We start from the raw sequence: 15,000 nt of genomic DNA on the forward strand, positions 1-15,000 counted from the left end.
TCTCTTCATATGACTGACCCAATCTCTGACCCCACCTCAGTTCAGCTGCCCTCTTTGCCTCACGTACCATGTACTTTCCTTCCACCTTTTTCTCTCTATATTTTTCATACTTCTCCATGCTATTACTCTGCAGCCATTCTCCCAAAGTCCTCTTTTTCTCTTCCACTTTTACCTTCACTCCATTCCACCATTCACTGCCCTTCCTCATGCTGCCTCCAACAACCTTCTTGCCACACACATCACTTGCAATCCCAACAAAATTTTCTTTTATTAACTTCCACTCCTCTAAATTACCAGTTTCTCTTACTCTCACTTTGTCATATGCCATTTTCAACCTTTCCTGATATTTACTTTTTATCCCCGGTTTTATTAGCTCTTCAACCCTCACTAGCTCCCTTTTACATCCACCTACTCTATTCCCCCGCTCTTTTGCTACAACTAATTTTCCTTCCACCAAAAAATGATCAGATCAGATCATATATATATATATATATATATATATATATATATATATATATATATATATATATATATATATATATATGAAAAATTTTGCACATTTAGACGTGTTTTTCATATTCAAATAAGCCATATATATTTTTGATACATTGTCTGGATTCTCTTAACGACCTCGGGATCAGAGCCCCAGGTGAAATCACACAAAGACAAGAGCTTTTGACCGTCCGGCAAGCTTGTATAGACAGGGACTACCACTTGGCCCCGAAGAAAGATTAAAGTCAATAACAATTCTTCCGTACTTATACTTATCGAATTTAGGTGTTTTGTACTTAGAATTGAAATCAACCCATCTTCACCATCGTAGCTAATTAGTAGTTGTTCCAACACGGAATACTTACCTCGAACTACTTTCTTAGGAGGATCTGGGATCTCCTCATTAAATGACCAAGAATTTTGCATTGTTCCCCCTCTCTCCGTTACCTTGTCGAGGCGCTCTGGGGCGGAAGGATATTCGCCCTGTGGCGCCACGGGGTCAGCGCTTGAGGAAGCGCTGCTATGTCATCAGTAAGCGTCTGGTCGCGGCGTAGATATCATCTCGCCGCTCTCTCTCACTTATCCCGTCCAATCACCTTGTGTACCACGTGTTCCTTTGTGTTCCTTATCCCTTGTGCATCACGTGTTCCCTTTGTGTTCCTTACCTTTCCCTTGTGTTCTTGTGTTGCTTGCTTGTTAGCTTTTCATTATCATGGAATCCCAGCGTTGTCCCGGGCCCAAAGCTGGTAAGTCTTGTGGGGCCTGGCTGTCCAAGCTGGAGGTCGACCCGCACAAGCTGTGCGCCTCATGTCGAGGAAATAATTGCTCCCCGTCCTCCACGTGCCCGGAGTGCGAGGCCTGGATAGAACTTCAGTGGTCCTTGTTCGCCACGAAGAAGAAAAAGGCGCCCAAGAGATCTCCCAAGAAAGCGTGCCTCGCCTCGCCGCTAACGTTGCCTCAGCACCTTCGGAGAGGGGTTCTCCTTCATCTTCCCTTACCCAGGGTAGGGGACGAGGTAAGTCCGTTGCGGGAAAACGGCCCATTGCCGCTCCCCATGAGTCTGATGTCGGGGAATCTGTGAAAGAGGGGCCTACACAGACGAGTGGGGGCCCTGCTAGTGTGGTGGAAGTTTATTTTGTGGACGAAGGCCTGATGCCAGCAGGACCCGTCTCTAGTGAGGACCCAGTGTGGGGGGGAAGCCTGAAACAGCACCTCCCCCCCCCTCATTGCAGTGTTTTTCAGGTTCAGCGGGTTCCGGGGGTGGTCGGGACAAAGAAAGGCGGGCCACGTGTTCTTCGGACCCCGACTCCATTGTTTGGACAGCGCCTAGGACACCTTTCAGGTCCCCTATGCGGCAGGAAGAGGAGTTCGAGGGATGTTTTGCCTCTTGATCCGCTTTCCCCGCGCCCCCAACGCCCACAGCTACGCTCCCGCCGGACTTCGTGGAACCCTTGAACCCGGTATCCAGACCAAGGGCCCTTAGAAGACTCGTTATAGAGTCAGAGGACTCAGACAGCTCTTTCTCCTCAGACAGTTTCTCTACCTACAGCTCTTTCTCCTCAGACAGTTTCTCTACCTACAGCTCTTTCTCCTCAGACAGTTTCTCTACCTACAGCTCTTTCTTGTTGGAGGACTCCAGCGGCCGGGACGCCAGGAAGAAGCGGAAGAGGTCCAGGAGAAGGAGAGCCAGCTCCCACGCCAGCCCAGCCAGGAAGAGGTCGAAGTCATTGAAAAGGAGGAATAAGAAGAAGAGTTTCTCGAGGAGGAGGTTGGTTAAAGTGGTTCCCACCATCATGGGTCAAGCAAGACAGCTGCTACCCCAGTGCTTGCCTTGGTGGCCGCTGGAGCCGTCTCCATACCCTTTCCCAGTGTCTCTTCGGCTCCACCCGCTCGTCGGGTGCAGCCGTTGGCACACTTCCTGTTGCCCTTACCCGACAAGTCAGCGGCTCCATCCGCTCGACGGGAACTTCCGCGGATAATACCCGGCGGCTCAGCCCCCAGCCACTTCGTCGCGGCAGCTCCGTCCAAGTTACGGAACCTGCCGCTGCCGCGACCAACAAGCAGCGCCATCCGGATTCCCCAGGAGCGGGTAGAGCCACGACAGCTACCCCCGCCCCGGCGGCTCTATCTGCAACGGAGGCAGCCGCTCCACCATCCCGTCAAGAGGGAAGGGCTGCCTCCGCTCCCGTGGATCCTTCCGTGTTCGAAGGTGCTGCCGACATGAAGGGGCACATAGTTGAGGAGTTGGTGGACACAGGCGAGTGCTCCTCGGACGAGGTCTCATCATATAAAAAGGTTCTGGCCCTAATTCATCACCACCATAGGCTGGATGAACCTCAGCCTTTGTCGGAACAAGCTTGGCCGTCAGGTCTGGGCAGGATGGTTGACAATCTTGTCCAGCAGAAACCATCCCTGACCCTACCCTTAGCACCCTACGTCGCCCTGGGGATGGAGCTTGTAGATTGCTTCGTGTCAGGCCCGAAAAACTCGCTAAGAGCCCAGGGTTCCTTTAAGCTCCTGCTGGGACTTAGAACCCAAAAAAAATTTTATGTTCCAGATGGACGGCACTCAGGGCCCCGCACACTTGAAGAGGCCGTCGCTACCCTGAACCAGGGCAACACCGAAGAGCGGAGCCTTAACGCACCGGTGGTGTTCTCGCAAGCAGAGGCCGCCATGATGGAGGACACTGCCCAGGACTTAGTGAACGTAACCTCATGGCCGGACTGGTGGGCATGCAGCCTAGCATGGTTCCAACTGGCGCACAACCTATCAGTTCCAGAGAACCAGGCCTTGTTACAAGAACTGATCTGCTCGGGGGGGGGGGGGGGGGGCAAGGCGATGAAGTTTCTCACCTTCCAGTCCCTTACCCAGACAGCAAACTGGGTTCTGAGGAGAAGGGACACGGTGCTGAACAGGCTGCCCCGTAGGCTCCCCGAGCGAGAAGCCAAATTCCTAAGGAACTCCCCTGTCTGGGACGAGACCGTGTTCCCCCTTCAGGCAGTGGCGGAGACAATAGAGAGGGTCAGAAAATTAAAGAGTTCGGCCAAGCCCAGACAGCAAGTGAGAAGGCGGCCCTCGCATAGAAGATCGTCAGCGGACGGGGCCTACCCGCCTACGCCTCCGGCTAGGCAGGAGGCCTCCTCTTCCTCCTGGCACCAATCTCCTCGGCCCTCCAGAAGGAGCGGTGCCCCAACCCAGGCCTCCTTTAGACCTAGATATTCAGGCGCAAGGAGAGGCTGTTCTAACCGTCTCCCCAGAAGGAGATAGGGAGAGAGGCCCCCTACACCTTCCCACGCCTCAGGTGGTGGATACCCCAAACGATATTGGCAAGCATCGCGAGACAACGGTGCAGATCCGTGGACAGAGACAGTTCTCAGGGAGGGATACAGGATTCCCTTCCTGTCAGATCCTCCCCCTCTGATCCCCGAACATCGAGCAGAGCGACCCTGCAAGCAGAAGTGGAGGCCATGTTGAACAAGGAGCCTTACAGCACATCCATGAACCTTCCCCAGGATTTTACAGCAGGCTCTTCCTGGTAGAGAAAGCTACGGGAGGCTGGAGACCAGTCATCGACCTCTCGGCTCTGAACAAGTTCATCAAGAAGACCTCCTTCAAGATGGACACGCTGAAGTTGTTGTTGGCGGCCTTGAGAGAAGGGGATTTCATGATGTCCCTGGATCTCAAGGATGCATATTTTCAAATCCCCGTACACCCCTCCAGCAGGAAGTTCCTCAGAGTAAAGTGGGGCTCCCAGTCCCTGCTGTTCAAGACCCTCTGCTTCGGCCCCTGTCAACAGCTCCGCAGGTGTTCACAAGGGTGTTCACCCTGGTCTCAGTCTGGGCACACAAACAGGGCATCAGGCTGATCAGATACCTCGATGACTGGTTGCTGCTTTCAGCCTCAGAGGCAGTCTTAAAGGATCAGGGCACTCAACTTGTATAGTTCTGCAGGGAACTCGGGATTACAATCAACCTCGAGAAGTCCCAGTTAGTCCCAGCCACCAGGATGACTTACCTAGGGATGGTCCTGGACTCCCAGCTGGCGAGAGCGTTTCCCTCCCAGGAGAGACTGGACAATCTGGACCAAGTGACTCGCTCGTTTCTAGCAGATGCTCCAATGAGAGCCAAGGATTGGCAGAGACTCGTGGGACACCTGGTCTCGTTGGAAAAATTGGTTCCGCAAGGGAGGCTCAAGGTGAGACCAATACAATGGAACCTGAAGGACCTCTGGTCAGCGGAGGAGTCCCCGCAAAAAGTAGTCATGGTGTGCCCGTACTCCAAGGCCATGCTCCTCTGGTGGTCCGACAGGAGGAACACTCTGAAAGGGATACCGTTCGCTTCTGCTCCTCCGGAGATGCTGCTCTTCACGGACGCATCGAAACAGGGGTGGGGAGCTTATCTCCTCGAAGAAACAGCAGGGGGAAAGTGGTCAATGGAGGAAAGAGCCCGACACATCAATATGCTTGAGCTCATGGCAGTACAAAAGGCCCTGGCATCATTCGCCTGTCTTCTTCGGGGAAACTCGGTGGCACTCATGTGCGACAACGCCACGGTAGTGGCATACATCAAGAAACAAGGAGGCCTAAGATCAAGGGAACTGTGCGACCTCACAGCTCAATTCCTGGAATGGACCGAAAGGAACCATATTCTGCTCACGGCCAGGTTCATTCCTTGGAAGAGAAACGTCCTAGCTGACGGCCTCGACAGGACAGGTAGTAGGGTCGGAATGGTCTCTTCATCCGCAGGTGGCACAGGAGGTTCTCCAGCTTTGGGGCTCTCCGGTGATAGACCTGTTCGCAACAAGGCTCAATGCACAGCTACCAGTATTCTGCTCCCCTGTACCAGATCCGACAGCAGCGTTCGAAGACGCCTTCCAACATTCGTGAGACGGTCTCGACGTTTATGCCTTTCCCCCCTTCGGGATTATCAGGCAGGTGCTCAACAGGCTAAGGCAGTCGAGGTCTACAAAGATGACTTTGGTAGCGCCCTGGTGGCCGGAGAGAGAGTTGTTCGCGGATCTACATGACCTGTCCACCCTTCCTCCGTGGCCCCTTCCGGCAAGAGAAGATCTGCTAAGCTAACCTCACTTTCTAAGGTTACACAAAAACCCCCCAGAGCCTGAGGTTACACGCGTGGAGGTTATCAAGCGCCTGCTAAAGAAAGAGGGATTCTCGGATAAGACTGCTTCCAGGATGGCGGGGTATCTCCTGAAGTCTTCGAAGCTCCTGCTTGTTTGGCCTCTGCCAAGAGACCATTGAGTAGTAATGTAGGCCCTTTAACTGATGGTCAATCCCGGTCCTTGAGAGATGGTGTTGCTTCCCCTAGCGAAGCGGCTGCACCTCTCCCCCTGGGTGAGGCCTTGTCTCTTTCTCCCTTTGTACAGGTGTGGTCATCCTTGGGGCTAACGGGTCCGCCCTCCAAGGATACCTTACTGCAACTTCTCATCCATGGTGCTAGTATGCAGCCCTCATTGACTTTGGAGTTGGATCCTCTGTCCTGCGTTAACGTAGTAGTGTCAGAGGCTTCATCTGCTGCCCTTTCTGCTGATGCTCCGGCTCTTTCGAACTCTTCCGCTGTTGCTGCTGACTGAGCTTCCCCCGTTCCTGTACATCCTTCGAGGGGGAAGCAGAGTCCTTCATCAGTCTCTCCTGCGAGTGGTTTTCCTCCTCGGAGGAGTTCACTCATAGAGATTCCTGAGGAGGACTGCTACATCCAAAAGTCAGCTTGCTGATCCACCGGCCCCCAGATGGCGTCAACGTTCCTGCAGGGTTCGCCCTTTTCTTTGCCTTAGAGGTGTACCTTCACCATCTGTGAAAAGGCGCCTTTTTGGCTCTTCAGCCTCTTCTACATAGCCTTCCCCCCAGAGGAGCCTTTTCATACATCGTCTTGTGGCCCTCGACCTACGCCTTTTCCTGAACCTTCTCTTAACGACACTGCCGCTAGTCCTCGGACTTTGGCCTTGGACTCCTCTGTGCATCGTGCGATCACCTTCGGTGGATGTTCGCCCTTCCAAAGGACACATCCCTGTTCCTGACCTACCAACGCACCAGTTGTCTGCATCTAGCCGACCTTCTGACCTGCCTTCTCTGTTCCTGACTCCTATTCTAAACCTGGCTGCTCGCCGTGTGACCACACATCACTCGCCCTTGCTTGTTCCAGCAAGGGCCTTCCTTGTGCACCTTCGCTGATGCTTCCTGCACAACGCTCTCCTACTCGTTAGCGAGCTTGTGCTCCTGTAAAGCCTTCAGCTGCGAGCCAGCGCTCACCAACAGCTTGTCAGCACTCACTAGCTCTTCAGCGCTCTCCAGCGCCCCAGCACTCTCTGGCGCGTCCGCGCTCTCTAGTACCTCAGAGTTTACCAGCTCGCCGACACACCAGTGCTCTCCAGCACAACAGCGCTCACCAGTACGTCAGCGCTATACAGCACGTCAGCACTCTCCTGCGAGGTAGAGCTCTCCTGCGCGCCAGCGCTCTCCAGCTTGACAGCGCTCTCCAGCTCGCCAGCACTCTCCTGCGTGTCAGCGCTCTCAAGCTCGCCAGCACTCACCTACTCGCTCACGCTCGCCTGCCCACATGCACTCTCCCACTTGCGCTAGCGCTCTCCTTCGTGTCAGCGCTCTCAAGCTTGCCAGCACTCACCTACTCGCTCGCGCTCGCCTGCCTACATGCGCTCTCCCACTTGCGCTAGCGCTCTCCTTCGTGTCAGCGCTCTCCAATGTACCTGCACTTTCCTGCGCACCAGTGGTCTACTGCCCGCAAGCGCTCGCCAACGCGCCAGCACTCTCCTGCACACACGCACTCGCCAACTCACAGACTCATACCAGTAGGACAGGATTCTCCGACTTTAAGGAAATGGTGCCATCAGAAGGAACAGAAAGGTAGATGTTCCAACAGGTCGCCGTCGCCCCATTCCCCTCCCCGCATACGCATCACAACGCTACTGCCGGGGAAAGAGGGAAAGGGCTCCACAGAACGGTTCAAGATTCCGAAGATATCTTCAAAGGCGTACCATAGTGTCATCCACCGGTAGAGACTCTTCAAAGGGAACCTTCGGTCCCTTTCTCTTCAGGAGGTCTTTCTGACAGTGCTTCCATCAACAAGAAGCCCTGGTTCATTGCCATGGTCAGATCAGTCGTACAAGCCTTCTGGCCTGCTCTTTCTTCTCGCTTTTGTGAGACCTCAACATCCGTCGGCACCAGCAGAGCACCTGCAAAGAACCTTGGCTGCTTCTCCCCTGAAGAGAAAAAGAGGAGTCTCCAACGCTGTGACATACCCCTAGGTTGAAGGTGACTCCTGTTAGGTCTTCAAGACCTGTCCTATCTCACCTCACCTCTGCCGATGGAGCCTTGCGAGGGTTGGATATCATCCCTTCTACCTTCGGAGGAAAATTCCCCTCGCACGGAGAGCCCTCCACCTTCGGTGTAAACTAGGAAAGACAACAACAGACCTTCAATGTTAGAGTTTTATCTCCTTCCCCGTTAGAGTTTTATCTCCTTCCCCGTAAGGAATCGAAGGACTCTAAAATTCTACCAAAGTCCTCTTCAAGGACCTCCAAGTCTACAAGAACCACCAGTCACTCAAGGGATGTTCACGACACACCCCGAGATGAGCTCTCCAGGGTAGAAGAAGGAGACTTCGCTGCCAGTCCCACTTCAGAGTGGGAGCAGAGAGTCAAACCATGCCTTCTGGCAAGTCCTGACACTCATCAGGGTACTCCAGGGGTTTACCGATCCGGAGATACAACCACTAGAAGGCAAAAACACGGTCTTAGATCGTGAAGCCCTCAAAGACCAATGCAGCCTTGCCCTGGTCTCAAGGCTCAAGGGCTGAAGAGTGCCCGGGCAAAGATCGCCCAACAGCTCTCCGACTTCTCCTACTCTCACCGATCAGGCTCTACCGCCAAGCTCCTCCTGCCTCCCCGTGTCCAGCAGAGAAGGTACTATGTGGTCTTGGACGAGCCTCGTCCAGCTCTTTCACTCCACCACTCTCTGGAAGAGCTAACCAAGAGGGTCTCTCTTGAGAGGCTCTCAAACCATCAGGTCTCTTTCTCGGCAGTTGATATCCTCAATCAGGAAAAGGTCACGAAGTATGCCACACAGGCTACTTCGTGGTTTGAGCTTTGGTTGGGGACCTTGGGAATCTTGGTACGACTGAGGATTTTTCCAAGGAAGGTACCAGGAAAGCTATGGAAACCTTCCTCCTCTCAGGCGCTGGACCATCAAGTTTCTCGCCCACCAAGTCTCGTACTTGTGGGCAAACTCCATCTTGAAAACATGATGCGGTGTCTGAGAGATTCCATCAGCAGGTCCCGAATGCCGAGATCGCAAGGCTCTGGAACTCCTCTCTAGAGGGGTCCTCTCTTTTTGAGCCTAAAGACGTGGAACACTCTGCAGAGAGGTGGAGGAAGTCTCACCAGAACTCCCTCCTCCGTAGGGCCTTGACATCCAGGTACTATAAACCACCAGCTCCTCAGCAGTTCCGTCCAGCCAAGACCTTGACGAACAATACAACAACGTAGCCAACGTTGTCTAAAAAGCCCTTTCCGACCAAGGACAGGAAAGGCACAAAGTCCTCCAGGGGAGGAAGACATTCTAGAGAGCGCGGCCGAGGCCACAAATGCTAGGGTAGGCACTCCCCCCCTGGACAGTTTCCGTGATTTGTTCAGGGTATCGTGTCCTGTTCACGACCTCTCTCCCTCCCCTGATCAAGAATCCAGGGCCAATAGACTCGTTTGCGATGGGATCAGCAAAGGTGCAAGCCCCTGGGCAGAAGTCCAGACCTTATTGAAGAAGGGCGGTTTTCAAAGAGGTCCTCGACGGGTGTCCTGGCTTCTTCAGTCGACTTTTTCTAGGGTGTCAACCTCTCAGTTTTGAAGGAGTTTGTCAAGCAAACTCCCTTTAGCATGGAGACGGCAGACACAGTCAGACAAGCAGTAAGACCACAGGACTTCATGTACTTCAGCTTAGACAATAGGAAGTACCAGTTCAAGGTGCTGTGGTTAAGTCTTTCCACAGCACCTCAAGTCTTCAGAGTGTTCACCCTAGTGTCATCTTGGGCACACAGGATCGGCATCTGTCTCCTCTGTTATCTGGATGACTGGCTAATCATAGCAAACTCTGTGTCAACCCTTCTTCAACACCGAGACAAACTTCTGAGGCTTTGCCAAGATATGGGGATCGTGAAGTTTTTCCTGTTCCTACGCAGAGACTGGTATACTTAGGTATGGTCATAGACACCAATCTTCACAAAGCCTTCCCATCAGAAGACAGGATAATGAGGCTGAGAAAGATTACAAGACCCTTTCTCAGATGAGAAGAACATCCAACCCAGAAGTGTCTGTCTCCTTAGACACCTATCTTTCCTGGCCCATCTAGTTCACAACTGTTGCCTCAGGATTCGATCTCTCCAGTGGCGACTCAAGTCCAGGTGGAATCAAGCCTTCGGCTCCTTGGACACCTTGATCCCAGTGGGACCAGTGGAACGGAAGGACTTCGAATGGTGGGTGTCAGACGAGAATCTACGAAAAGGAGTGGATCTTTTTGTCCTCCCCCCAGATTTGATGCTGTTCTCAGAGGTTGCAAAAAAAAAAAAGGGGGAGGGGGTGTTTTCCATGTGCTGCACCACACGTCCTCAGGACTCTGGTCAGAGTCAAAAGAATACCTCCACATAAATCTCTTAGAGATGAAGGCTGTCTACTTGGCCCTTCAACAGTTCCATCAGTTTCTGGCGGGCTACTCAGTGGTGGTGATGAGCGACACCACAGTAGTGGCTTGCATCAACAATCAAGGAGATACTTGTTCGCAGCCCCTAGCCCATCTATCAGTAGAGATACTAAAATGGGCCGAGATTCAGTCGACACCACTATCGGCACACTTCATTCCAGGTAAGACGAATGTGCTCGTCGACAACCTGAGCATAGCATCTCGGATAGTGAGTATTGAGTGGTCTTTGGATCATCTAGTAGCCAAGAAAGTCCTGATTTCTTTGCAACGGCCCTGAACTTCAAGCTCACGTTGTACTGCTTCCCAGTCTCAGACTCCAAGGCTCTCTGGCAAGATGCATCCCAACAACGGTGGGACAACTTTGATTTCTACGCCTTTCCCCCGTTCTGTCTGATGAGGAGGGTACTCAGCAAGGCCAGAACATCGGTCAACCTCTCAATAACTCTCCTAGCTCTGCTATGGCATCATGCAGAATGGTTTCCAGACCTTCTGCAACTCCTGACGGAGTCTTTAGGAGAGCTCGCTCCGCGACACAATCTACTCAGACAACCATATGCCAACATCTTCCACAAAGCTGTAGCTTCACTACAACTTCATGCTGCCTGAAGACTATCCAGCATCTCCTCACTCAGAGAGGATTTTTGCAACTTGTAGCAGGATGTTTGGATACCTGAGGAAATCATCAGCAACAGTCTACCAGGCATAGTGGAAAGTCTTCTGTGGTTGGTGTCTTCTAGGAGAAGCTCACTCCAAAATTAAATCATTGTTTTCTAGTCTTGGGTAGTGCCATAGCCTCTGTACTATGGTCTTTCACTATCTTGGTTTGGAGTTCTCTTGCTTGAGGGTACACTCGAGCACACTATTGTATCTTTTTTCTCTTGTTTGTTTAAAGTTTTTGTAATTCATATAGGAGATATTTATTTTAATGTTACTGTTCTTAGAATATTTTATTTTTCCTTGTTTCCTTTCCTCACTGGGCTATTTTCTCTGTTGGAGACCCTGGACTTACAGTATCCTGCTTTTCCTACTAGGGTTGTAGTTTAGCAAATAATGATGATAATAATAATAATAAAGGGGTATCTCTCCTCTCGATGCCATTATTCCAGCAATAGCGGAGTTTCTTATGTACAGTATTTGCGTGAAGAAATGCGCTTTTCAGTCATGGCGGTAAAAGGCTATCCTTAGACTGAATGGAATGGATATTTCCTCATTGCTGGAACTTTCTTTACTCATACGGAGATATGAACTTACCTGTCCTCAGTCGGAAATATGACCTCTCCCGTGGAAAGTGATACTAGTTCTCAGGTCTCTGAAGAGACCTCCTTTTGAACCATTACGCCAGGCAACAGATTGCCACCTGACTTGGAAGACGGTGTTCTTACTAGCTTTGGCTTTAGCCAAACGAGTCGGTGAACTTAATGGTCTCTCATTTTACATCGCCCATTCAAGGGGATGGGGAGAGGTAACGTTCAGCTTCGTCCCTGAGTTTGTTGCCAAGACTCAGAATCTTGGAGTGGCAGATCCCATTTCGATTTCTTCCGTATTGCAAGTCTCCACTCTAACAGATGACCCTGATCATCTCTTACTCTGCCCAGTTAGGAGTTTGAGGCTTTACTTCTTGAGAACAACCGCAGCCCACCCCCCCCCGTATGCCCTCACTTTTCGTCAGCACAGGGAGGAACAAGAGGAGGGTCACCAAGAACACCATCTCTGCTTGGATTCGTAGGGTCATAAACCATGCCCTGAATACAGACCCTCTTCCTTCACGTCGCCCCAGAGTCCACGATGTCAGGGGAGTAGCTACGGTCCTGGCCTTCAAGAGAAACTTTTCAGTGACGCTGGTTCTAAAGGGTGGGGTGTGGAAACATCAAAATACATTCACAGCCCACTACCTGCATGACGAGACCCACAGGAGGCTCGATACGTTCTCTGTCGGCCTTGCGGTGGCTGCATAACAGCTGGTATAATATCTCAAGCTCCTTATTGGACAAGTTGCAGAAGGTTGAGGGCACGGTTACCTGGTTTTAGTCTCTGTAAATGAAAAGGTTTGACTGGCTCTTATTCTTTTCTTCATTCTCCCCTCTCTTGGGGAAAGCAGCATCTTGGGTTCCCTGTACAAGCTGACCTCAAACCACTGCATGTAAACCATGCTTCCTTATGTACCTAGTGTTTAGTTAGTACTGTTGCATCCCCCTACCCTGGCGAGGTGGTATTGGGAAAATTTTGGTTACAACATTTTTTCCTACAAAGACACGGAATAACCTTTACCTGAACAGTCACACTACTAAATATCTTAATAAACAGCTTGCATGGGTTGCGTACCTTGCGTAGCAAGGTTTAGCGAGTTGTTAGGGACCCCTTATTTTTGGTTCATACCTATTTAAAATAAGGAACCGCCTGGTAGCCAAAAAACCATTTTGGCAGGGACAACCACCCTCCTAATGGAGTAGTCACCCCTAATAAATAGTGTAGGTTTGTATTCCAGTTATGGAACAAATGACAAATTCGGAAATGATTTTTATTTTTCTAATGATACAAACCTTTAGCTACTTATACAAACTTACCCCCCAACCTTATCCTCCTTGAAATCCTACCTCCAAGCAAAGTGAGCTAAATCACAAGTGTGGGAGTGGTACCGTGCTACCCCCCCTACCCCTGCTAATTAGTGGAATGAGTAGTTAACCTCGCTAAATTTTAAAGGCTCGTCCTTTCAGCTTCGCCGAAAAAAATACCCCTAATAAATAGCTAAAGGTTTGTATCATTAGGAAAAATAAATATTATCTCCAAATTTGTCATGTTAATGAATACAACAGAAGTTCCAGAGTCAGTGAAGGCCTCCTCTATTTTAAAAGACAGTTTTGTATAGCTAGTAAGATATAGAAATTACTTTTTATTTTATTTTATATTTACATTATTGGCTAAAGAAACTATATCAAGAACCCCAGAGAACATGCTTCACCAACAACACCTGTGGATGATGTAGTTAAAATTATTCTCATCAGAACCACTTCTTTTACCCAAATATTTCCTCCTATATTTTGCTTCACTTTCTTTAAGCGTAGCCTTTCCTGATTTGAGATATAGTCATCTTGAGTACCATCAATATCCTATGATGTTATGATGCTAGAAAACTCAATAAATAGGCCATAATTCATCTTTTCATCATCAAGAACAGCACATGGAGTGTAACGAATAATTGATGAAAAATCAGGGTTTTTTTTTGCATGGAACACAGAATTAGGGTCTATTGTGTCCAAATTATCTTAATTGTTTTGCATTTAAAACAATGTCTAGGTAAATTGATAATGAAGATTGCACATACCTGACTAATTTTAAAAATTACATACTGTATACAGTATAACTTTTTCAATTCGTATACCTAAATAGTCACGAAACAAAAAACTAATGGAGAGAGATAAATCATTGTTATCGTATGGCATTAATAATTAATCTGAATCATACTCTTTATTAGTGTAGTTTAAAAAAAAAGGAAAATGTGATTATCAAATATACAGGAATGACCAGCTAGAAGCCAAGAAGCAGAAGTTTTTTTTTTCTACAAAGATAAACATGAAAAGTAAGGCTCCCACCTACTGAGAATCTGATGATACATGAAGCTTGTAATCAGAGCTGACAACTAGGATTATTTTATTTGAATCTTGAATGAAGTATGTATGTGACATTCAGTCACAACATATTGAGTTAATTATAAGTTGTATGCTCATTATAAAACAAATTTTACATTCTTTTATAAATTGAATTATGATGTTTAATTGGTTTTTCTCTTTTCAGGGGGAAAATATAGAGCATTAATACCATGTGCAGAAAGACTTGTTGTAAGTGTTCGACTGCAAAATCAGACATCCCTACATAATAATCCAGCAGATAAACAACTTTTTAAAGCTCTTGACAGTTCATTTGTGGTAACAAATACTATCTCTGATTACTTTCCATCAAGTCAGAAAAAATTTGTTGACTCAGAGCCTTCATTGTTGCAGTCACAACATGATGAGCAAAATGAGCTGAAAAACATGTAAGTGAGATGTTTTGTATAAGCTGATCTTTTTTACCTGCTTTCAGTTTGATAGTAATTATGATAAGAAATAAACGAGTAATAGTATTATGAATTTTCTGTATCTTATTAAAAATTTTTATTATGAACATGAACAAAATTTCAAGATTATTCTAATTTGTCAATTTCAATTTTGCTTTATGATCTACAATAATATTCAAGTAAAATACAATTTATTTTTACATAATATATTTTTAAGTATACTTTTAAAGAAGTTGAAGATGACATACATTACATTGTAATGTACTAGTAGAAGTACAATTCTTGGGCAAAAGTAATACACCACAATATTATGTACTGTTCAGGCCTGTACTTTAATTCTTTAAAAAAGTATCTAAGAGGGTATGATTGCACATTTTTTTCCATGTCATAGAGACCACATAATTATTTCCATGGATAAACCATTAAATCCCCATACAATAATAATTTTTACGTCTGGGGTACAAAGGATGAATGCCCGACTTTTTGTGTGTATTCTCACTTCAACCCTGTTGGAACTTGTGTCAGGCACTCCCTAGGTTGATCTTCCCGGCTAGTAGACCGTAACTAAAGAGGATTCAAGTAAATGCAGATAATGATGGCTATTTTTCTAGCATACTTTGTCCTGAATTCACGATACATGAATGGTAGTCCTTCAACAAATTACCTGGCAAATTCATTAAAAGCTATTTTTGTTCCATCACATTTAGATTAGGAAGCTGAACTCTTAATGGAA

General features: G+C 48.6%; 1 protein-coding gene across 1 annotated transcript in view; it reads left to right on the plus strand.

The window, feature by feature from the left end:
• Nucleotides 1-15,000, plus strand: part of LOC137645725 (putative autophagy-related protein 11) — a 507,493-nt gene that overhangs the window by 348,880 nt on the left and 143,613 nt on the right. Inside the window, exon 5 of the mRNA XM_068378611.1 lies at nucleotides 14,006-14,246. Coding sequence (XP_068234712.1) covers nucleotides 14,006-14,246 — 241 coding nt within the window. The remainder of the gene's footprint in view (nucleotides 1-14,005; nucleotides 14,247-15,000) is intronic.

The sequence above is a fragment of the Palaemon carinicauda genome, chromosome 8 (genome assembly GCF_036898095.1).
Source record: "Palaemon carinicauda isolate YSFRI2023 chromosome 8, ASM3689809v2, whole genome shotgun sequence".
Lineage (NCBI taxonomy): Eukaryota > Metazoa > Arthropoda > Malacostraca > Decapoda > Palaemonidae > Palaemon > Palaemon carinicauda.